At 36.3% G+C, this 24,182-nt stretch overlaps 4 protein-coding genes across 7 annotated transcripts; 3 read left to right on the forward strand and 1 right to left on the reverse strand.

Moving 5' to 3' along the window:
• Positions 1–1,000: 1,000 nt before the first annotated feature.
• LOC117423567 (stress-associated endoplasmic reticulum protein 1) lies at positions 1,001–4,858 on the reverse strand. Its single transcript, XM_034039567.3, has 3 exons — positions 4,260–4,858; positions 3,686–3,761; positions 1,001–1,952 (listed from the first exon to the last, which is right to left on the reverse strand). Exons 1-3 carry the CDS (start codon positions 4,341–4,343, stop codon positions 1,912–1,914), a joined length of 201 nt encoding a protein of 66 aa, XP_033895458.1. The 5' UTR covers positions 4,344–4,858; the 3' UTR covers positions 1,001–1,911.
• A 167-nt stretch (positions 4,859–5,025) lies between these two features.
• On the forward strand, positions 5,026–12,148 carry LOC117423565 (eukaryotic translation initiation factor 2A-like). 3 transcript variants are annotated; one of them, XM_034039564.3, is made up of 14 exons: positions 5,026–5,129; positions 6,246–6,315; positions 6,591–6,662; positions 6,868–6,986; positions 7,252–7,351; positions 7,504–7,586; positions 7,892–7,965; positions 8,062–8,206; positions 8,573–8,689; positions 8,882–9,453; positions 9,921–10,031; positions 10,244–10,372; positions 11,044–11,109; positions 11,567–12,148. In XM_034039564.3, exons 1-14 carry the CDS (start codon positions 5,102–5,104, stop codon positions 11,630–11,632), a joined length of 1,752 nt encoding a protein of 583 aa, XP_033895455.3. In that variant the 5' UTR covers positions 5,026–5,101; the 3' UTR covers positions 11,633–12,148. The 3 variants fall into 3 exon arrangements, with proteins under 3 accessions (XP_033895455.3, XP_033895456.1, XP_033895457.1); XM_034039566.3 differs by lacking the exon at positions 5,026–5,129 and having other exon boundaries at positions 6,301–6,315; positions 6,953–6,986; positions 11,567–12,145; XM_034039565.3 differs by lacking the exons at positions 5,026–5,129; positions 6,868–6,986 and having other exon boundaries at positions 6,262–6,315; positions 11,567–12,147.
• Positions 12,149–12,815: 667 nt separating this feature from the next.
• On the forward strand, positions 12,816–16,979 carry LOC117423573 (thioredoxin reductase-like selenoprotein T). Its single transcript, XM_034039575.3, has 6 exons — positions 12,816–13,041; positions 14,145–14,255; positions 14,537–14,663; positions 15,484–15,571; positions 16,017–16,171; positions 16,409–16,979. The coding sequence occupies exons 1-5, from the start codon at positions 12,902–12,904 to the stop codon at positions 16,139–16,141; spliced, it is 591 nt and encodes a 196-aa protein (XP_033895466.1). The 5' UTR covers positions 12,816–12,901; the 3' UTR covers positions 16,142–16,171; positions 16,409–16,979.
• A 1,529-nt stretch (positions 16,980–18,508) lies between these two features.
• LOC117423572 (tRNA-splicing endonuclease subunit Sen34-like) lies at positions 18,509–24,178 on the forward strand. Of its 2 annotated transcripts, none has more exons than XM_034039574.3 (4): positions 18,509–19,547; positions 19,917–20,055; positions 20,243–20,515; positions 23,118–24,178. In XM_034039574.3, the coding sequence occupies exons 1-4, from the start codon at positions 19,161–19,163 to the stop codon at positions 23,165–23,167; spliced, it is 849 nt and encodes a 282-aa protein (XP_033895465.2). In that variant the 5' UTR covers positions 18,509–19,160; the 3' UTR covers positions 23,168–24,178. The 2 variants fall into 2 exon arrangements, with proteins under 2 accessions (XP_033895465.2, XP_033895464.2); XM_034039573.3 differs by lacking the exon at positions 23,118–24,178 and adding an exon at positions 20,605–21,229 and having other exon boundaries at positions 18,512–19,547.
• The last annotated feature ends 4 nt before the right edge of the window (positions 24,179–24,182 follow it).

Consider the following 24,182-nt stretch of genomic DNA (forward strand, 5'->3'; position numbering starts at 1 on the left):
ACAGAAATAAAAATGCTGAAATAGGGTTTTCTGAAATTTAGTTGGTTTAAATATACCGCTTTTAGAAGCTAGAAACAGAAACCTCTGAATACATCAACATTGTTAAAATAGTAATTCTTTAGAATTGGACAAATAAACTGTAGAATCTACTACATAGCACCTAAATTTAGGAGCAACAATACATGTTTACCTTAAAGTGTATAACTACTTTTGATGACCATTGATACTTAAAAAATATATATACAATTTAAATGCAGAAAATTATAGTGATAGTATAACAGCTTGAAAGTGCGTACAGTATTTATTGCAGTTATTTATTAATAAACTAGATAAAAAAAAAGTTCAACACCACACAAAACATTCAGGCTAATTTGGTGTTTACTGGTATTTTGAATCTCTATAGAAAAAATTTGGTCTGCATTTCAAATTACATTTTTCAATTTAAATACTTTTGACGTGTATGCTATTATTAGACAGGAATAGTTTCAGTTTTGGGGCCAGACCAGTGTGGTTTTATAAAAGGAAAAAAAATAATAATAAAAGACTGCTAATGTTATCAAATCTTATAGGAACCCGCACTGGAGAAAAATGTTAGCAGATAATGACGTCTTTAAGATGTAAGAGTTTGAATTGAAGGATTAAGAGTGTAGACAGAGGTCGCATTCCCTTTACAAATTCTGTCACTTATGAAAGAGGATTCTTAACAGAGTGCATAAAGTACCTAAGAATACCTACAGAATGTAATGACTATTTAGAACCCACTGCTACCATTCCTAAGAATAACGCTAGGGGAGAACTGCTACAGGTTTAAATACCAAGTTATTAAATACAGGTTTCGACGAGAACAAATTAGTTATATCTCCTGTTATTTTAAAATCAAGGAGACAAGGAGTTTTACAAATGTATGTCCCAAAGGAGATATTCAAACGCTGGAGGTTCTACTGTATCTCAATCATTTACCTGTAACTTCTTGTAGAAAACAATGACACCAGTTACAGTGTGGCAGTTGCAACAATTTCTCATTTTTATTGTTTCACTGGGTTTTAAATGGCAGTCTGTTTTAACAAATGCATCAAGTTGCAGCTAGTTTACAATGTTTTAGCTCACTTCACCATTTTAATCCCTTTGACCAAGGGAAAAGACATAATATACATGCAAACTTCACAGAATTAAAACAAATAATAGAAAAACAGATATAAATTGCTTACAATCAGGTTGAATTCATATCTGGCTCTGAAATTTATATATATATATATATATATATATATATATATATATATATATATATATATATATATATATATTACGCACCCATACACAATTGCATGCTGTTTTCTGGCCTGGCTATGATGCCTTTGCAGTTTTTTTTGTTTGTTTTTTTCTCCACAAATGCAAACACAGTCTTAGCCAATACAGTTTAAGTATAAGACAGTAATGTAGTTATTAGCTCTAAGTATTGTGGTTATGTATGTTGTCTTGCAGCAGCCAGTAACAAACACCATATTTCATAAACACATCACCCTTCTTTTAAAATAAAGAGGAAATTATAATTGGATTAGACAAAAAAAAAAAACACATACATCAAACAAATGAAGCATGGCACATACACTTTATAAAACAGACAGAAATAAACATGAATTTACAAGTTTTTTTTTTTTTTTTTTAATCAAGGTCCCAGATTGGAATGTTACATTTACTATGGCATGGCAATTGTATATTTTAAGGCACTGGTAGGAATGATGGTTGTGCCGCATATGTGGGAAAGTCTACGGCAGAGATGCAGATGAAACGATATTCTTTTGATTCTTCATTACTGGAGATTCCCAAGCCAGGTGTGGTATAACTGTTAGAAAGGTAGAGTGAAGGCTGGAATTCAGAGGACAGTATGGCAATAAGGTTGCTCTGTCCACTTTACATGCCCATCCTGATGCTCTGGATGATCTGGAAGATAGCTTTAAAAAGGGAAGAGAACAAAAATTACCTACTGTCTCAACAGTACAATAAACAGGTACTGGTCATTCTGGGGGTTAATCCAGCTGTAATTCTGATCCTTACATAAGAGTGCTAAACGCGGTTTTAAGATTTTCTGATTAGCACTCACATTTTCTTCTGTTGAAGACCTTTTGGTTCTTTGCTTGCATTTGCTTGAATAGAGAGGTACAGTTGCTGCCATTTGCTAGCGACTAAATCACTTAATGTGTTGTTCAAGATCACTTCATTGTTCTAGCTGCAGCCAGACCCTGTTACAAAGCCATAGCTAATAACTGCTAAATTAATATATCCATACTATACAGTAAGGGGCAGGCTATGAATATTTATAATTTCTGTGGGGCAGTAGGCAATGCATGAAACAGGAATGGGTGCATTATATATATATATATATATATATATATATATATATACACATACATACATATTAGTGCTTATATTTATAAAAGTACTGTAATTATGTGGGCAGACTGAATACAGAACATTTATAACATACATTGGATATAAACAATGCGCTGTTTAAAGCAATTCATTTCCGAGCCCGTTCCCACCCCCTACCCCCCACCTATTACGCTTTTTTTTTAGCAAGCACGGGAACGTGGTAACCAGCTTTAGTACCTACGTGGCACAGTGATAAAGCCAGGAGCAGAATCAATAACTAGCCATCCCCGCTGATAACAGCTACTTTGACATCTTACATGATTATGGACGATTCAATGTAATCATGTGTTGTAATCAAATGATTAAACAGAACACAAAACAAAATCATTGAAATAAACAAGACATCTATTGAGCTAAATGTCCATTGTTATCTTTAAGTCAAATGTGCAAGGTCGTTTCGATATAAAAAAAATAAAATAAAAAAAAAACACCTGGAAAAAAATCACATGCTTAGGCAGGAACACACAATACGAAACTGGCCTTGAAAACCATCTGTATCGTGGTCTTCTTGAACTTGAAAGCTTGTTCATAATTCTAATTTGTAGTTTAAGTTATCTGGACAACGTTGTTAATTATGCCGAAATACAAAGTATACTGCCGTACACTCTAATAAAGTGTTACAGGGCGTTCTATTACGGCTTTCGTTTATTTGGGTTCTCGAAGAACCATTCCTATATACAATAGTTCCGTGGCTTCAGTATAATCGTACGGAAATGCAATCGTTTGTTCCAATAGCATCACCATTATGGGTTCTGATTCCTAAATACTTCATGTATGTAACCAGTTATTGGAGGTTACAAATATGAAACATACCATTATAGAAGATCTATATGTTCTACCTAGAATCACTCATCGAAAACTTTATGTATCACTTGTCTAATTTATATATATATATATATATATTACACACACACACACAATCATACCACATTTAGAAAATATTAATTGTACTTTTCCAGAATACGCAAGAGACACAGTAAGTGTGATTCATGACGGCCCTGTTCAGAGTAATGTAATTTGAGTTTTGATCAAAAGGGGAAAGGCTGGTAGTAGTAAAATCATAGTATCAAATAACTTCTGGTACACGAAAAACTAACAGAGGCATAGTTATGTGTGTACACTCGTTAAAAACACTGTATGTACACGTACAACGCTCATGTAGCATAACAGCAGCAAAGAAAATAAATGTGAACTTTGCCCCGAATAATTTCGACCATATTTAAACAACTCGAGATGTATTTATTTTAAAACGTACCTGATCCACAGACAACAAAAATGAAGAGCGCCAATAACCAGGGACCAACAGACACTTTATCATCCTGAGGGCTTCTCTGGAAACAGAAGAGATGCATTAAAATGAGTCAGAAATAACCCGCTTTGCCATTCTCTGAATTTGGTTCATAAAGCCAGTACATAAACCTAAATAAATACAGGGTACACTCCCACGAATAAACTACCGCTAGACTAGACTAGTAGGGGCCGTGCATTGTGGCAGAAGATTGATGTTGTTCACGTTTTGCACAACAGGAGGGTGGATATCTAAAAATATTACTCCATTTTTGTGGGGTTTTTTTTAATTGGTATCACAATACTGTATATTTCTTTTAGTCAAACATATTCTTGAATATCTTCAGGATCAATAAATATAAATACTCAAACATAAAAATACACACAAATAAGTGCTCATCCTAGCACTGTGTTTAATACCAATTCACTATTTCTATCCTTGTGAGGTTTTAAAAAAAAAAAAAAAAACCATCAATCTACCTGAACGTGTAACTGTCTCTCTGTGTGTTCAGCATTTTCCCAGTTCAGTATTTGAAACTTACCGTTGTCTTCGCTACATTTCCCCTCTGCGTGATGTTTTTGCTGTGTTTTTCGTTGGCCATACGAATTCTCTGTTTTGCCACCATTTTGCCCCGGTAAACTCTGTATAGCGCTGAGGTGTTGTTATGAGGATACTGCCAGGTTGCAACTCTCAACGTATATCTTTCTCAAAAAGGTGTAATAAACAGTGCTGACTGCCTGCGTAGACACAAACTGGACACCTCCACACCGGAAGCTCTCACTCAGCCGCTTGTCCTGACAGCGAAAATCCTTCCGCCGGCGCAGGCATGTAGTCCGCATTTCATCAATTCAAAGCATGAAGTGGATTTGCGTTACTGCTACCCAAACTAACCATGCACAGATTAATTTACTGACGTAGTGACTTTTGCAGGGGCCCACGCTTAAAAGTAAAAATGTGTAATTTGTAATTGTAAAAAGACAAAAATTAAGGAAGCATACACAATATGAAGGAGAATTGGTTGCTGTTGCGCGGGTACCGTTCGGAAAATGGCATAAGACTTCCCTAAAAACTGCAATTTCCCTTTGCACTTCAAAATGTGGCCCACTTCTATATTTGTTAATATTATCTGCGATGCAAACTAGATAAACGCAGCAGGGCTATATCATCACTGTTTGTCAAAAAGTGGGCGGAACCGTTCTGAAGAACACGTCATCAAATCACTGAGCGCAGTCAGAAGTAAGAACTCCCCGAATCCCCGCCCTGCGGTGCATTGATATTTCTCGGCATTGGGGCGGTGAAGTGGCCGATGGCGTCACAGCTGTATACGTGTTCCATCCCTGTGCTGTCACGTGGATGCTACGCGCACTCCTCTTCCGGTGAAAGATGGCGCAGTCCATACCACTTCTAGCAGGTGGGTTGACTGGAAATTTAGTAAAAACACATAAATAAGAAGTGACACACAAGGGGTTACGTCACGACGTATTTGAGATAAGACGGCTTGAGCGATGACAAAATGATGTACAGTGTCATTAGACTGCTGTCCGCGGGATATTTTATTCTCGTATTGATGTCATAACAAGGTTTTTTTAAAAAAACACGAGAAATTCATTTTCTTGAATAACCTGAAATGAATATACATCTATTACATAGGGTTCAAAATAATGCAATGATCTAGTTTGACCGTGTTAATCGGTTCTTGGAATAAAAGGAATGTAATTAACAAGCAGGAATTTCTGCATATTACCACTACACTACACTACGGTCTTACAATTAATAAACTGTTTGTGACAACTATTTAAAATCTCCTCGCCCGATCGTGTCACTGTGTGGTACTTTAGTACCTGTTTACACTATATCAGAAAACAAACTTTGTTTTCAGCCCAGTTTGTTTATACTGTTGCATGTTTTAACTGAAGAGATGAGCTTCGCCCAGTTTGAATCCAATTTGTCCCATCATTACTCTGAGCTAAAAAAAAAAAAAAAAAAAAAAAGTAATGCTTTCGTTCTATCTGCGGCAGTAGGAAGTTATTCATTACACAACTGTAATCAAGCTAATTGCTCGAGAAGGAAAACCAATTTATTGGCGAACACCTTTTTCTCCCAAAATGGTGTTTTCGTTACACCACATTCTATTCAGTCTATATTGCGCTGACTAGGAGAAAGAACATTGTGATTAACAAAATCCTAGTTTTGAGATTAGAAGCATTTGCAGTTTTAACATCAAAACATGCATCCACCATCTGATTCGTGAAGGGTTTACAAAGCAGAAAGTGCACTGTACCAGAAGTCAGTTGTTAAAATGTATTTCAAGTTAAATAAAATTAAATAGACCTGGAATCTATGAAAATGCTAACAGTTTATTGCATGGCTGTTTAGTGAACTACCATATACTGTAAATAAAACATCTGATACTGTATACACCCCAAATTTGGGTTGCAATCCTATTTTGTTTGTTTGTTGAGTGATGCATCTTTTAAATGAAGCTCCAGAATAATAATATTAATATCTAATCATTTGTTTTGCACAGTCCGGGGATCGCTTGGCACCTCTATGTTGTTTGGCCCTCCACTTTGTACAGAAAACACTGCATTCACAAGGTATATTTTAAAGGACTAGCTTCAAATGTAACTATTTACTATGCTGTTCATTATTTTGTGAATTAATACATGTACAGGAGTGTGCTCATTTGTTACAACACCTCAAGATGTAGCAAGGGGTGTTTTAATACATTTGCACACTGCTGTATTTCTTGTGTTCTTATTTAAGATCATATTAATGTGATAGTGCTTTTATGAAACTAAAAAGAACATGCACACAATATATGTAAAGAGAAAAGTCTTGTTTCTTGAATTCAATCGTTTCTGTTTTTCAGTGATAATCGGAGAAGCAAATTCTTTGTTTTTAGCAAGGATGGTTCCTTGTTTGCTTGGTGTAATGGAGAAACGTAAGTAATATAAATTGAGCGAAAAAAGCTTTTTTGTTGTGGTTGTTGTATTCCCAAATTAAATGTTTATTTTAACATTAATGCAACATAATGTTGTATAATGATAATTGAAAAGAAGGTGAATGCTACTTGGTTAAATGTGTGTATGTATGTGTGTGTGCGTGTGTGTGTGTGTTATTGTTTTTTTTATTTTTAATTTAACCAGGGTGAATATTGTGAATGTATCAGATGGCAAGCATGTGCAGTCATTTGACCTGCCTAAGACAGCTTGCCTTGGAATCTCTCCCCAGAACTCTGTCCTGGTGACTTGGCAACCTTATTCTAGTGAGTATTTACAATAGATTGGTAATCCTGCTAATCCTGCCTTGAGACATAGTATTTTAGGCATTTCCCACACCCCTAATCTAACCAGTAATGAAGCCTGCATCCTTTGAGAAGGACGATCTGTTGATTTGCCAGTAATAGGAACGTTGCCTTTTAAATCACCAAGACCCTCGCGGCCAATCAAAATGCTCAATTCCTAAAGATGATCAGCTGAAAAATAATTTTATTTATAATATTTTTCATTTGAATTCGGTTTCCATCCTAGAAACTCAAGAAACTGCTCAAGGAGAACCAAACCTTCATCTATGGGATGTAAAAACAGGAGAGTGTCTTAAATCTTTCTATCAGAAGAAGATGCAAAGCTGGTAAATATGCACAGGGCTTTGTTTGTGTGTTGATTTAACAAAGCTTTATACATTAATAAATAACATTAATGGGACTCCTTACAGATCTTGCTCTCCATACTGTTCTTTACCCTATGTCTTGGTATGAAAAACATGCCTTTCCTCTCCTCTAGGTGTCCCAGTTGGTCAGATGATGAAAGTATCTCTGTTAGAACTGTAAACAATGAACTGCACTTCTTTGAGAATAACAGCTTTGGTAAGCGTGTATTCATTTTTATGAAGATCTTATGGAAAATAAATACATGTGTCATGCCAAAATACTGTACATCTACTGCCTACAGTATTACCTTTTATTGTACAAGTCTCAGGCTTATCACCTGGTTATTAACAAGCGTGGGGTAGTCTACTTCCTTTAATAGAGATATACTGTATCCTTTTACCTGCTCTATAATTCGTTTCTTCACTTAGAATTGTTCAATTCACTGGTGTCACCAAAGACGGTTCTTTTGAGAAGTACTTTTTGAATGATGCACATCATTGGTATATTATCCTGTTTTACAGATACTATTGTAAGCAAGCTTCATCTGCAGAAAGTCACTGACTTTGTTCTTTCTCCAGGATCTCAACCTTGCAAGGTATATGTATATACATTGCCTTTTTTTTTTTTTTTTTTTACCATAGTTTCCCGCTTTGGAAAATTAATAACACAAATAATTTTGTTATGAATGAAGGTTGCTGTCTATGTACCAGGAGTCAAGGGTGGACCATCGTTTGTACGGTTGTATCAGTACCCAAATTTTGCTGGCCCAACTTCTGCCTTGGCCAACAAAAGCTTCTTTAAAGCTGACCGGGTGACAATGCTGTGGAACAAGAAAGGTAAATTGTTTGGTTAACGAAAAAGGACAAATATTTGCATTTTTGTAATACTTATGAAAACTAGAAATGTTAAATGTAGTATTGTATGTATTAAGAGATATTATTTTTATTTGAGATACATTAGTTTTAAGAAAGATATGAAACCACTGAAGATGCATAATATATGAATCAATGTAATGAGTTTGCTAACATGATTTCATAGCTACTGGTTCATATCCTGAAATATGTTATATTTTATTTGTACAGTTTAGCAGACTAACCAGGATTGATTGTACTGATTGAATTAAATCAATTAAATAGAAGTACAAATCTATATACCAAAAATGCTATAAATTCTAATATTATACCTTGTCTGTATTTTTACAGCCACAGCAGTATTAGTGACTGCCAGTACAGAAGTTGACAAAACAGGTGCATCCTATTACGGAGAACAGACTCTCCATTACATTGCAACTAATGGTGAAGGTGCAGTTGTACAGTTACGTAAGTGACTATTTCTATCTCCTCAATGAGCAACTGGTATTAGTATAGGTATGAAATATCTGTGTTTCTTACAGTAAATGACCATTAAGTACCTTGAAAGCCCTTAAAAATGAATCTGTCATTTCAAGGGAAATTTTACTGTTAGGATAGCCATAATACTGTAACATAACATGCATGATTTATCTTCAACAGCGAAAAACGGCCCAATTTACGACGTCGTCTGGAGTCCAAACTCAACTGAGTTTTGTGTTGTTTATGGCTTCATGCCTGCCAAAGTGACAGTGTTCAATTTAAAGTGCGACCCAGTGTTTGATTTTGGAACAGGACCGAGGAATGCAGCCTATTACAGCCCTCAAGGACACCTCCTTGTCTTAGCTGGTTTCGGGAACCTCAGGGGACAGATGGAAGTTTGGGATGTTAAAAAATACAAACTGGTTTCTAAACCACAGGCTCCGGACTCCACTTTCTTCTCCTGGTGTCCCGACGGGGAGCATGTAGTAACAGCAACATGTGCTCCAAGACTGAGAGTGGGAAATGGCTACAAGATCTGGCATTACACTGGGCCTGTGCTCCATAAATATGATGTACCCCCGGACGGTGAACTGTGGGAGGTTTTATGGCAGTCTTTTTCAGATGGAGTGTTTCCAGAAAAAACTATTAAGTACCAGGCTGTACCAAGCGAACTAGGCAGCACAGAGCCCAAGCCTGCCCAGGTGTACAGGCCCCCAGCACTGCGGAACAAACCAATCACAAGTTCCAAACTGGTTAGTACAACAGACCTGTTCAGTAAGAAACTTACATTTCCACAAGCCATTCACTCCTGATCTGGCATCAATGTATTACAAAACTGCTTTTTTAAATTATTTAAATTTTTTTAATGAAGTGTGGATATTAGTTTTAAAAAGAAAAATCTTTATGGGTGTCCTGCTTCTTAAGAGGACATTGGTGCTGACTTCTAGCTTGGTTTTAATGTATCACGACTTGAGGCTCTTTGTTATACATAACTTTGACCATATACAAAACAAAACAGCATGAAACACGCTGTACAGTAGTGCAGTTAGTTGATAGCTAAGGGTAGAACTATCCTCACCATACAATTAGTAACTACCACATATTCAGTACATATTCACTGTTTTTAACAGTGCCTTCCGCTGAATTGCTTTATTCTAAATGAAAAGTAGAAGAACATTAATTGTAAAGTGTTCAGTTTTAAAATGTATTTTTCTCTTAGCATGAAGAGGAGCCTCCACAGAATATGAAGTCGCAGCAAGGTGGAGACAAGCTATCGAAAACGGCACTTAAAAATCAGAAAAAACGCGAGGCTAAGAAAGCTGCAAAACAGGTATGTTCAAGGCAATTATGTGAAAAAAGAAGAATAGTTTTGTCTTATGTTAATTATCAATAAGCTATTTTTCCCCCCTATATTTTCTTTACCATTTGCTTTGACATTTTTCGAAATGGTGCGTAATCAATTAATTTCGGTAACACAGGCAGTGTGTTTCACTGCCACACGATGCATGTACAGATTATTATAATTTTGTCATTATTTCTAAGGAGACAAAGCCAGATGACATACAGGAGAAAGTACTGCAGTCTCAACTGAAGCCTGTGTCTCCTACTGCCCCTGCTGCAGCCACCTCCGGTGATCCGGAACTTGATAAAAAGATCAAGAATCTTAAAAAGGTAAATCACCTGAGTTCCGTTCAGCATTTATTTTTCCTCTTGGGAATTAAACTAGACTTGCTCCGCCTACCTACCTACCCAATTTTTTTTTCTTCATATCTTTGTATTAATTATGTAAGGCTTGGGATCCCTGAGAGGCTCCTCTGGTAAAGGCATGACCACATGGTGCACGGGGTGTCATGCAGTTAAGGGAGTGAAGTGTCCTGGCTCTGCAAAGTCATCGGTTTTAAATGAGGGATATCTCAAAGAACATTGCATTGGCTAGCCGCTCCAGCAGTTTTGGGGAAGCAGAATTGTCAGGGACTGTTTCACCAGCAGGGCAGAACTTTATCGTCCATGGACCAGTAGCTCTCCAACATCGTCTGTTGAGCTTCTGGGCATAAAGAGGAAATTGACTTGAACACCCACTGATCTTCAGTTCTCCTTATCAGCTGTGTGGCGTTGCTGTGGTAGGGGAACATTCTGAATTGGGGAGAAAAACTGGGATGAAATAATTAGACACTCCAAATATATTGAAAACAAAACAAAAAAAGTAATGCCCTGTTATATAACTACTTTTCTGTCCTTTTCCTAAGAATTATAATTGTTTTGCTTTTACAACAGTTTATCCCAGTTTTATACATTTTTAAAGTAAAACAAACAACTCTTCTTGCTTGCTTTTGTGATTGTAGAAAATAAAGGCCATTGAACAGCTGAAGGATCAACAAGCTGCTGGCAAACCACTTGAGAAAAACCAGGTAAAGTTGGAATATGACAAAATACAGTAAGGGCCATATTTTCAAAACACTGCGAGAGAAATTTAAAGTAACTTAGTTGTTTGCCTCTAGGTTTTTGTTATTTATTTATTTTATTTTAGTTTTAGTTTTTAGTTTTTACATAATTAAAATGCTTTATTAAAAATAAATCTGAAGAGATTCATTTGATCAACCAATCCCCCACCGGGATGATTTACAGCTTGATCGACTGCAACAGCCACTTATGGATAGGCATTCCAGGATGATTTCACCAGTGCTATAAAAATACCAGCAAGGTATTGGGGGATCAAATCAACCCTAAGTACTGTATATGCATTTATTTTACAACAACGGTACAGGGGTTAATACATGGATTGCACTGTTTCCAGGCAGCCAGTGAATTGATATCACCAGTGTGATTTTATGTAACTGTTTTAATTGTAATAAATGTCTTTTTCAGATTGAGAAGTTACAGAAGGAATCATTATTATTACAGGAGCTGGAGGAGTTGGAATTGGGAATATAGATTAGCCAAATCATAAAGGCCATTTGCCAGTTTAAAGAACACTATAAAAATAGTTTATATTTAATTAAACCGTGTGACTAAATAATGCTGCAGCATTCTTTATGCAGCAGCCATTTGAATTACCAGCCTTTAGCACAAGAAAGTAAATTTGATACAATGTATGTATAGTTCTTACAGGTACAAACCCCCAGTTTACTGTTGTTAATATATATATATATATGCTAGATGCTTTGCTCTGCAAAATAATTTGAAATGCCAGGTTAAGCAATAGATAAAACAGTTCCATTAAACCAAAAAAATCTGAATTCAGTATTTCACACAGAACACATGAAATAAGGTTGTGGAACAGTGTTCAGTTCCAAGTATTGAAACGTTTTCCATCCTGTCTATACGAGTTTGACATTAAACATAATGAATAGATTCTGACTCTTTGTTTTCTTGACTTTTAACCAATATCTCGACATGTGTTAGAGCATTGATTTGTTTTCATTTAACCTGCAAACTGATGTGTTATTTCAGAATGGTTGAATTTGACTCTTGGCCAACCAAGGACTTGTTCTGTGGATCTAGATGTAAAATATTCCATGGCATTCTTGCAAAAAAAAAAAATAAAAAGATGTATCGCAGATCTGTTATGCATATTAAAAAATATCTTCATGTAAATATACCACATTTTTCATGGCCATCCCTGTAAATACACTTCTCGTTCTGCAATTACTATTATTGACAGACAAGACTTTCATTCTGGGTAAAAAACAAACAAGCAAAAAAATCACTTAATTTCAGTTTTTGAGCAATGCATGGAATGTAAGCTAATTGCTCATGTAAACAGAAACATTAAGTAAGACTTGTCCTGCTATTGAAAAACATAAATATCCTGTAAATTATCAGTGTATTCACTGTAATGTTATTCTTAATCTATATTGACGTTTATTATTAAACTTATATAAATATAAATAATTTCTACAGTATGATTTATTAGGGCAGCAGTGTGGAGTAATGGTTAGGGCTCTGGACTCTTGACCAGAGGGTCATGGGATCAATCCCAGGTGGTGGACACTGCTGCTATACACTTGAGCAAGATACTTTACCTAGATTGCTCCAGTAAAAACTTAGTGAATTAAATAAATAAATAATAGTGTATGCTAGCATCTGCAGGACTTCAATTCCCAGGGAACCTTGCATTCCGTCACGTGATAGTAGTAGTGCCGGTGGAGGCAGTGCGCTTGCTGCTTTTGCTGGAGTGCCCAACTACATTCGGAGAGGAGAATGGCGAAAAGGTGGCTCTTGTTTTCGCTCCTATTTTTGGGGGTATTTTATTTGTATTCCGCTTTAGCGGATAATGGCGCACCCGGGAAGAAATTAAAAATGCAGTTTGCCACGGGACCTCAACTCAAATTCCAAATCTGGTAAGTAAAAAAAAAAAAAAAAAAAATGACTACGGGTAGCCGTTTTAGCGTGTTCGTTTGAGGAAGAGCTGAACCACAGAAGGCCGTATATAAGCTGCCGGAAGCTACTACATTTAATATGGTTAAATACGCTGTCAGGAACTCGAGGATAAACGAGACACGGTTCTTCATAATGTAAAGCCCCATTAATGTGTTTCCACTATATTTTAATAAAACTATTGTTTTAGGTTATCTAGTAAACGTCATACAGTCCAGACAGCATTACTTTTGAATTGGAGGTTCTAAACCTTCAGCTCGAGACGTACTACTTGTCATTGAGACCGCAACGATTCGTTTGTATGACAATTTTGGAAACCTCCAAAAATTACGTTAATTAATGTTTAGTTTTTAAGGTGGAAGTCTGTTGTATACGATTCATTAACAAACCAAATTATAATGAATGTGATTTAAAGACTAGCCGTTATATCCAGTGCGTTAGGTTTTGTGTCAGTAGCCGAAACACCAGCAGGCTCACTGTCACGTTTGTGACCTCTAATGCTACTATATTAATCTTTAAACACGTCAGTGTTACAAATCCTTACTAAAATTAACTCCCTACCGGTGGTTCCTTTCGGGCGAAAGAGCTCCTTCCGGTTTTAATATAAAATTGTGTGTGGAGGGGGTAGTTAATGTTACCAGTGAGGACAGATCCCTGACTGATTTGATGCACTTGCTGGACTTTGACCTGAAAACAGAGCTGTACTGCACAGTGTAGTGGAACAGAGCTTGTATTTCAAGATTTAACAAAACACCTAAATAAAAAATATAAAAAAATGTAATGCTATCTGAGGGTGTTGTGTGTTTTCAAAAAGATAAACTTAATAGACTTAGTAATTTTGACTGACTTACTGTAGCCTTCACATAATTTACATTTTCATATCCTTAATAATTAAAATATTCTCACTTATGTTCATTTTATGTGTGAAGTCTTGCTGATTGGGTAAGCTAGATCAAGTAAAGGTAGCAATTTTTGGTTAGGATCAATTTTAATAGATAAAATTACACCAGTCACTGGAAGATGAAAGATGTGAATAAACATTGTGAATCATCTTCGATTCTTCTAGTGTGTCCTGAGGGTACAAGCGGGTGTTTGAGGAGTACATGCGGGTTCTTAGCCAGCGTTACCCAGACATCCGCATTGAGGGGGAGAATTACCTACCGCTTCCCATCTATCGGTAAGAAGCAACTGTTAGGCATTGTTTTTAAGCAACGTACATTTGAATAGCACAGCACATCTTTGTTAAAAAGAAAAAAAGGTTTGTGGTTTTTATGCAATGATAGTAAATGTAGTTACACCTTGATGCTGCGGGGTTGTTTGCCATGGAGAATCAATTTGCTGCTTCATCTGTATTGTGTAATGTGATAAACCCCTTTTGTACAGCATGCAAGAGAAAAGTCTTTGTGCACCGCACTTAATGCTAATTCTGATATTTCCTTTTTTTTCTTATTTATACAGACACATCGCTTCTTTCCTTTCTATCTTCAAGCTAGCATTAATAGGACTGATAATTCTTGGGAAAGATCCATTTGCTTTCTTTGGTATGCAAGCTCCAGGAGTATGGCGCTGGGGGCAGGAAAACAAGGTAAGTCCACAGTTTAAAAGGTAAAACTCCAAGAAGCGAAGTAGATGTTTGTTTCGACTAATGTCTTCATTAGTGTTTAACATTCACTCAAACGTTTCAATTGGGCTGTCATACTAAACTGGAATTTTAATTTCACATGCATTCAACCCTGCTGTAGGATACTAGCCTATATGAAAAAAAAAACATGAACTTGGAACAGTTAAAGTGGGCACTAACAATTTAGATCTTGCACTGTAATTGTGTATTTGCACAAGTATACAAAACACGCATAATACAATTATAGAACTCACAACCTAGGTGTCCCTGGTGACTTCATAGAATTATACTAGGCTAGGAAGTCAGCGGGGATACCTATTGCCATAAATTTCATCATCTTGTCAGTTGACTTGCCTCAGAGAATTCAGGCTCCTATAGAGGTTATCTGTAAACAATAAGTAAGAAGACTGCTGTTTATTTAGACACATTTATTTTTCAAGTTTGTACGTCACAAGAGCAAAATAATTGTCTTTTGAGGAAAAACCCACTTATACGTTTTTTGAATGATTGCTTTTTATAATGACACTAAGTGGCTTACCATCACAAGCACCCGTTTGGATTTGTATTTCTGTGTTGCAATTGAGGCCTTCATTTTTATTTATTTTTATTTGATAACTTTCCCTACATTTTTACACTTTCTATATTCTATGTTCAGTGTTCAGTCATATGGTTGACCAAACCAAGATGATCAACAATTCTGGCCAAACTATCTTAGCAAAGTAATAAAAATTCATCAAGTTTGTACCATTTAGTGTGTATCAAAAACCTCTTCTTTAACTTGCAGATCTATGCTTGTATGATGGTCTTCTTCATCAGCAACATGATTGAGAACCAATGTATGTCTACCGGTGCATTTGAAATTACATTAAATGGTAAGTTTGTGTTTCTACAAAAAAAAAAAAATTTACCTGCTCAAAAATCAAATATACATTTTTAAGGCAAATAAAATATAGAACATGTATACAATTGGATGTGAAGGAAAATGGTGGTTGACAAGGCAAAAAGCACTGAAACGTAATTTTCTGTGTACATTTCAATCTAGGCTGTGTTAACCAGTTTCAGCATGCGTCCAAGTACCTGTAATGTATGTTATAAATCATGTGGCATTTAATAGGATTTGTTACAGGTGCATTGTCTCAATGCTGTACAAAACCAACTCTGATCGTCCTATTTTTAGATCATATATTTAAGTTCCATAAAGTTTAGATCAAAATCTGATTTCCACTAATGTTTCAAATCTGTGTATTTTATGTAGTCCTGTTGAATTTCATTTATCCTTATTTAGCATTTAGACTGATTTAATAATTATGATTTTAGATGTTCCAGTCTGGTCTAAGTTGGAGTCTGGACATATTCCTTCAATGCAGCAGCTTGTCCAGATCCTAGAAAATGAGATGAAGCTTAATGTTCACATGGATTCACTTCCACATCATCTGTCATAGCCACGTCTGCAAATGCTGAAGATCCCTTCTGTACGTTTTTTTTTTCATATGTCTATATATGTCTATATGTGTGGGATGATGAACCAGTGACAGGTGACTTTGCAGACGTCATAAAAGTTGTTTTACATCAACATATTGAAATAAGACGCAAACATTTGAAATTACACTTGGTCATTCAATTTAAACACAGAACAGAAGTTACAGATTGACATTTACATTTTCAGGTACAAACAAGCTTCTAACGAAATGTATTTGTGTATTTTACAGGTGTTGAACACATTTTTCCAAAGGCAGTGAGATGATTTCTATGAAGGACTGCACTGAAAGCAGTTAACTGTTAGTGCAGGCTGGATGCTCAATCGGTCTTGCTAAACCTTTGGAAATTGTCTGCTTAAAACAGGAGACCTTTTGCTTTTGGGATGTCCATTTTTACAGCAAAGTGCAGATTCATCGTGGTGCAGTACATATGTATAGTTTCATCTTTCTATTAACCCATTATATTCTGTTTATAATAACCCAACAACGCAGTTGTTAATTGAATTTTGTATTTACATTTTACAGTTCGAAGAATCATGGAAGAATTTAATTTAAATTGAGTACGTTTATTTAATTGGTTGTAATTGATATTTCTTTTATAGCATACTACAGAACTATAATAATAATAAACTAAATAACCCTACCAGAATGTTATATATAAATATTTTTAGGGGTGGTTTAGGTTAACACTACCATATTTGATCAATATATGGTATATTTAACTGATAGTTTGTAGGGGTTTGGATACAAAAAGCATTCATATTAACACATGCACCTACAATAAATATTACATCACCACTGATTCAATTAATTTAGGAATATCATTTATTTTTCTATACTCACAATAATGTGGCTAATGCCAACAGATGTAAAAGGTAAAAATGTGTCCATTTTTCAATTTCCCTTTACAAGTGAAAAAGAAAGCATAACTGATATTGTTCAAGGAAATTGATAAGGTCCTGTGTTTCAGGATGCATTAGTTAGTTATGTTTTAATTTCACATAATGGAGAACTGCAAGCAGCATTGGAAGTGAACTTCATGAGCTGGTACACTTGCAGTTTATTCCAGAACTATTTGCATGCACATTGCAGTTTTGTACCTACATTGCATCATTCCAGGATGTGGTGTGCTCTTTGCTTTAGGTTTTACATAATTTGCAATGGAAATGACAAACAGACAGAATTGGAACTGAACATGACTGGCATATATTATGAGCTTGTAATGTTCAAAAGAGCCAGGAATGCTGACGTGCACTCCCCCTTTTCTAAAAAAAATTGAAAGTTTAAGTTAAATTTTAGTTTAAGTTAAATTTTAGTTTAAGTTAAATTTTAGTTTTCACTTGTTGCATATCTAAAAAAAAGGCAGAAGTAAACCACAGTAATGATATTACTTTATGAAAATGTGTCTTTTGCCACTTTGTTTCTTGTGCAGAAACCACAATACCAGGGACAAAAAAAAGTCTTAACTTTTATACTGTTTCTGCCTGAAAAATCTTTTTCTAAAATAGATCATGATAATTAATCTACACAGAAACACAATAGAGATGCACACGTCATATATTGTTGTAGGATAAGTAATATGAAAAAAAAAAAGAAACGGATATATGTTCTAATCCAAGGCTATCATTGTAGCATGGCCAGGTCCTGCTGTAGGTGAGTATCCAGGGTCTGGAAAGTATGGGAATGATTTCAGAGAATACTATGGAGATTAAAATGGCTAAATCAAGTACATCATTTTCTTTTAAGAGTAGCGCCTGTGACATGAAAAATTAGAGGGTTATTTAACCCACTATTGTACATTGTTTGACTTGGACCTTTTTGTATATTTTTTTCATAGCAGTTTTTTTTTTTATAACATCATCCCTTTTTTAGGATATATTGAAACAAAACTCCCTGTCTACTGCAGTTTATCACGCATAATATAATATTTCTTAATACTTATCATTTAAGGTTTAACTTAATTGTTATATTACAGTACACGACTGAGTGATACATGCAGAGGATACAAAGCTTTCAGTATTTTCAGCTTCCTTAGGTGAATTGGTTGTATTTTATAAGTTATTTTTTAAGGCTTATTTTGTATTCATAAATGTATCGTACCGATATGTATACATTTTTTAAGTATTCATTGGCACTCAAAAGGTCTTTTAAGATGTTTATACACTCGGTTGCGCATATGACTACATTACCTGCACTTATTTGTTGAAAAATTTTATTTGAGCGATTGTAAATACAGTACAAGGTACAAGAGTGTCAATAAAGTTTATTGAAGAAAAGAGCAAAACAAAAAAAAAATCCTTTAACATCCGTTGATTGGTTCCTATACCATCAATCAACTGGTGACGACGTCTATTGGTTGACTGAGGCTAGATCACATCAAGCTCTCTTCCTTTCCACAATGTGTGCGGCTTATGGTTGTCAGTTTCTGAAGGCATTCCATTTACACGTAGTTCAAATAAAAAAATAAGAAAGCGAGGTTACAAACAAAATTAGATACATTGCAGCGATGTTACATTATTGAATGTTTCCTGTTCTGCAAGTGCCGAGACATAAAAAATAATGTGCTAGTAGCTACCGGTATGCACTACATTAGAGAGAGAAACAGCGAAAAATAGTATCTCTACTCGGTCAACATGTAAGTATATACCAATCACACAGGGGAGAGTAAAACTAGAATTTGAAAAAAAAATGCTGATTAACCTGCTGAAGTAAATGGGCGGAGAGAGAGAGATAGGTTGCTGTTTATGTGTCATTTAAAAGTACACATTAGGAGGTAATTTGGAGTAAAGTGCTGTGTACGTAGCGCTGGATATATATATATATATATATATATATATATATATATATATATATATATATATATATATAAAAAATATGTTAAATGCATCGAGAAAGATGAGAAGTAAAAATATACTAAAATACTTCTGAGAGAGAGGGTCGCTAGAGAGAACAGAACACGGTATATACAGAAAGGGGGTTTGAGATGGAGCTCGAGAAAGAGACAGATGGGAAGCTTGACGCTGAGAGGCAAACTGAGGCCATTATGGAGAGAGAAGTCAAAAACCAGACAGAGGAAGAATCAGTTGAAAAGGATCCAGAATCAGACACCAGGACAGAAGAGGTAAAGAGAGAACGCGAGACTGAGCCGGTGCGAGTGTGTGTATCCGGCTCCACTCCCCTGCTGTGGCGCTCCGCGGACCTGCGGCTGGTCCGAGAGAGGATGGGCATTGTGGGAACGCTGGTGGGCTCTCTGGCCAGACAGCCACGTCAGAACTGCCGGCTGGGCAGACCACTGCAGCTGCTGCTGGAGGAGGCCCGTCTACTGAAGGACACTGGGAGAGCTGTGCTGGTCAAGGGGGCGGAGTCAGAGGTGAGAAATTATCTATCAGAATTGAATAATACAATTGGAAAGACCTGCGACTGTATAAAAAAGGATTTTCCACCCCAGCTTCAGAGGTGATTATTTTTGAGGGGTAGCCATATATCGCTCCACATGAATTGAAATGCTTTGCAGACTTGTCACAGTGCACTGTCCTGTATATATTCACACTCACTGACACAGATTCACAATAACTGTGCAGACTTGTCACAGCCCACTGTCCTGTATATATTCACACACAATGACACACATTCAGAATAATTGGCAGCTGTTGGTCGAGTGTGGAGATAGTGGAGCATGACACACAGCATCTAGAGCAGATACGCAGTTTATATAGACTGATTCTTTCTCTGTTTTCAGTGCGACGATGACAAGATGAATGTAGAGGTGGAGGAGAATTACACAAAGCATCTTCAGCACAGCTACGAGGAACAAGGAAGACTTGCGTTAGAGGAGAAGAAACGTGTGCTGGAGAGAGTGATGACTGAGCGACTCAGAGGTAGAGGAACATTTTCTTCTCTTTTTCCCCTTTCTATAAAAAAAAAAAAAAAACATGCTGATAGCAGATTTTACTGAAACTTGTTTGAGTTATAATGTTGTTATTTCTTAGATGCATTGTCTATATATTTTGTGTAAAGTGTGATGATATTGGGATAAACATTGCCATATCCACTTTTTTTTAAAAGATGAAGCTCTCACAGATCAGCCAATCAGAGAGCGTCTCTCTTCTCTGAAGAGTTCTTTTTCGTTCCCTCGCTCTGCCATGATGGTGCAACTCTGTACAGCCAGAGCGAGGTTGGGCTATGCTCCCGATGAGCGTGATTGGCTGGTTACTGACTGGCCCTTACCACGTGACAACAAACAGGAAGTGAGGTATCGTGTTTACCAGGACCTGCGGCAGCAGGGATATTACATCACATCTGCTGGAAAGTTTGGGGGAGACTATCTTATCTACCCAGGTAATTCGAATTCTTTATGAGAATGTTAGTTCTTAAGTATGTTATATTTATATTGTTAAATGTATTTGTATAAAATTCTCTTTTTCCAGGAGACCCCCTGCGTTTCCACGCTCACTTCATCGCAGTGTGTGTTCCAATTAAAAGCGAGTCTCCTATTAGTGACTTCCTGTGTTTGGCGAGGCTGGGCGCCAATGTGAAGAAAACGATTTTACTGTGTTCTCCGAGTGAGACTGAGAGTGAGGGGGTTATTTACACCTCTATACAGTGGAGTGGCATGGTCTAGACTTTGATACAGGAAACACAGTGACAAATACTGGTTACTGGTACAGCAAGCCCACTGCCTAATGTTATAATGAGATACAATGACACAGCAAGCACACAGCAAGTGGAGAGGCATTTATATTATATTATACAGCACACTCACTGTTTATCTGTATAGGATATCAGTGGCAATGTGTCAAGCTGTGTATGTGGCAATGGTGCCCTTATGTTTTTGGAGCACAGTGATATGGTTGAACTGTTTCAGAGATATTGAATTTGAATACAGCTTCAGGAGACTGATTTGCATATGGCTTGGCATAGAGAATATCCAAGCACATACAGTATTGCCTTACACCATGATACAGTGCCAGGCTGATGCACTCTGAGGCAAAGTCATGCTCCATGTGAAAAATGCATTCATTGTGTTGAAATAAATTGCTATTGCTTCTCACTATTTCTTTCTTTTTATTCAATAAATCATCTGAAGTTATTTTGTGACCCCAAAACACATACAAAAGGAACCTACAGGACCCTAACCCGAAACATGAGCCTGTTGGATTAATGTAAGGTTACTTAGGGTCTGAAGATAGGGTTAGACCATTTTAATTATCCACTATATAACCCTAGCCAATAGAGTCATATTTTTATTTGTGATCCTAATATATACAAGAAGTATAAATTAAAATACATTTAACAATTCATTTATAACAATTACTGTTTTGCCACATCTATACGATATTTCATATTATGCAAAATCGATACCAATATTATGTTCTGTAACTTTGTATGTTCCTAAGTAGTTACACAGACAAAAATAACTATGTATCTAAACAGCTGTCTATGGAAGCTTTAATAAGCATCTGTTGTTTTTTTTTCCAACTTAATTTTCTCACACAGACTTGCTAGTTTTTTACTCCGTGATATCTGGTACAAAGGAGACTTTGCTCTGTCTAGGTGTTTGCTAGAAGGGATGTGTACAGCTTGTGGAAAGTTGTCTAAAGCTTTATTCGGCTGTCAAGCAGTAAAAGTTAATTTATTGCTAGTTGTGACTCAATTGATGGCCGATTGCTGGTGTCCTTTATGTGCTAAATGAAAAATAAAAAATAAAAACATTGGAAGGTCAGATAATCGCTAGAACACATTTCATTGTTCCAGAATTCTGAAGTCGCTATCCATTCACAATAGGTGGAATAACCCTAACACATGTCCATACAAACTTTCATTGCATTTGGGAAGCGGTTTTAAAGCTATATTCTTTTGTTGACCAACCTAAGTCATACAAAAGTAGTTCACCGTGATTCATTTACCATACCAGGTATCAACATAATTGGATGACCTGCTCTCATTATATAAGTGAAATGTGTGCCATAGGGACAAGCGTGTACAAATGTAAGCTGCATTTAGGTGAATTGTTTTCATTGCTTGTTAATTAATTATTTTTTTGTTAAACACTAAAACATACTGTACCTGTATTTTGCCCCCTACATTGAATTTATCTGATTGCAGTCCTCCAAGTCTATTCATAGTAAATTTAGTGTTGTGTCAGTGGAACTGATCTTTCTATATTGCCTTTGAGTATATATTGTACAGTAATATTACTTTTGTATTTGCTGGTGTTGACAGATCGCATTTTTGTTGCATGTTGCAGCTGTTGAGAGGCACATTCTGGCCATGTTGCATAGCATACAGGTACAAGTACAACACAACACTGCTGTTCTGCAGTCAGCCATGGCCAGGATATGCAATCAACCCCATTGCAGAAACTGGATGATTTTGAGTTCCTGCCACTAGAGGGCATGGCCTCACTGGATGCCCTGGAAGACAGACTAATCCAGGAAGTAGATCTGAAGAAGGCAGTAAGTGTTAGTGTTAGCCAAGGTAGACAGTTTTAGCACAGAATTGGATGAATCCATTTGAATTATTTTCCAACATTGCATATACTTTTTTCATACAAAACTGCTGCATTAAGTCCAAGACTAAGTTGAGAAGTTATCTGCTGTTAAAGTCAGGAGGCTGTGTGGTCCAGTGGTTAAAGAAAAGGGCTTGCAACCAGGAGGTCCCTGGTTCAAATCCCTCCTCAGCCACTGACTCATTGTGTGACCCTGAGCAAGTCACTTAACCTCCTTGTGCTCCGTCTTTCCGGTGAGACGTAGTTGTAAGTGACTCTGCAGCTAATGCACAGTTCACACACCCTAGTCTCTGTAAGTCGCCTTGGATAAAGGCATCTGCTAAGTAAATGATTAAATGTAAAACATATTGTTGAAGCACATTTAAAGAAGGTGGTATAAAGTTTGATATGGTTTGTGAAGTTTAACCTGCAATGATTTCTGCTGTCTTGCAGATTGCATACCTTGCTCCCACTGGTTTCACAGGAACTGTCTAGGCAGCTAAACTGGTGTGGAAGAGGAGTTAAGAGAGGCTTCAAACCAAGGAGACTTTGCAAGCTCATAGTTCATGAGCACAGCGCATTTGTTATTTTTGGTTACATTTGTTTTTACACACTTTTCTACATGGTCAAAAAGAACATGGGTCAAACATGTGAAAGAAAGAAAAAAAACATATACATCAGTCTTTGTGTAAAGAGATTTAAACAAATTGTGAAATGGTTATTTTTTCCGTTAATGTCCGAATTCAGAGATTGAGTGTAAAATAATATTTATCCAAGAGCAAAAGTATTTAATAGTTTCAATATTTCTACCCTGCAACTTTGAACTGTTCTACCCCCTATCCTGTTAAGTCCATACAGTTGTGTAAGATTTGAGAGTCATGTTGGAAACTTTCGATTGTGATTCTTTTTTAATCAACCCCCTTCTAGTTCCTTGTTTACTTTATTATCCTTGGTTTGTTTTCCTCCCAGTTCCAGTCAACATTGTATTTTGTGACGTTTTACTGACGTCTAGGACTAGTGTAGCATGTTTCTTCTTTCCACGAGGGAGTTCCTGTCAGAAAGCATGCATGCGAAGTATAGTGAATAGCTCGAGTCTGCATTTTTTAAACACACCTCTACCAAATAATAATAAAAATATTTTATTTTTTTTACATGGAAAGGCATATGCAATAAATATGCCTACATGATCAACTCCGACCTGGTATTGAAATAGAATGCCTGGTGCTTGAGCTGCAGTGTTTATATTATATGTACCTACACATTAGCCCATGTTTCCCTGTACATGTATTTAGGCTGTGTTTGTGTTTTATTAGACTTAATACGTGTGTCTGATTTCTTGCCACTGCACAATGCAGTAACTGTACAAACCAATTACAGCAATTATTTCACCAACAAGTAGCAGCAGAGAGCTATGCATTTTCATTGGTATACTTTCGGAGACAACATGCTGCCGCATATATAAGACAGGCAGATGATCCCCATCGGAAAAAAGCATGCAATCAACAAACCCTGGGATAA

The sequence above is a fragment of the Acipenser ruthenus genome, chromosome 17 (assembly GCF_902713425.1).
Source record: "Acipenser ruthenus chromosome 17, fAciRut3.2 maternal haplotype, whole genome shotgun sequence".
NCBI classification, from domain to species: domain Eukaryota; kingdom Metazoa; phylum Chordata; class Actinopteri; order Acipenseriformes; family Acipenseridae; genus Acipenser; species Acipenser ruthenus.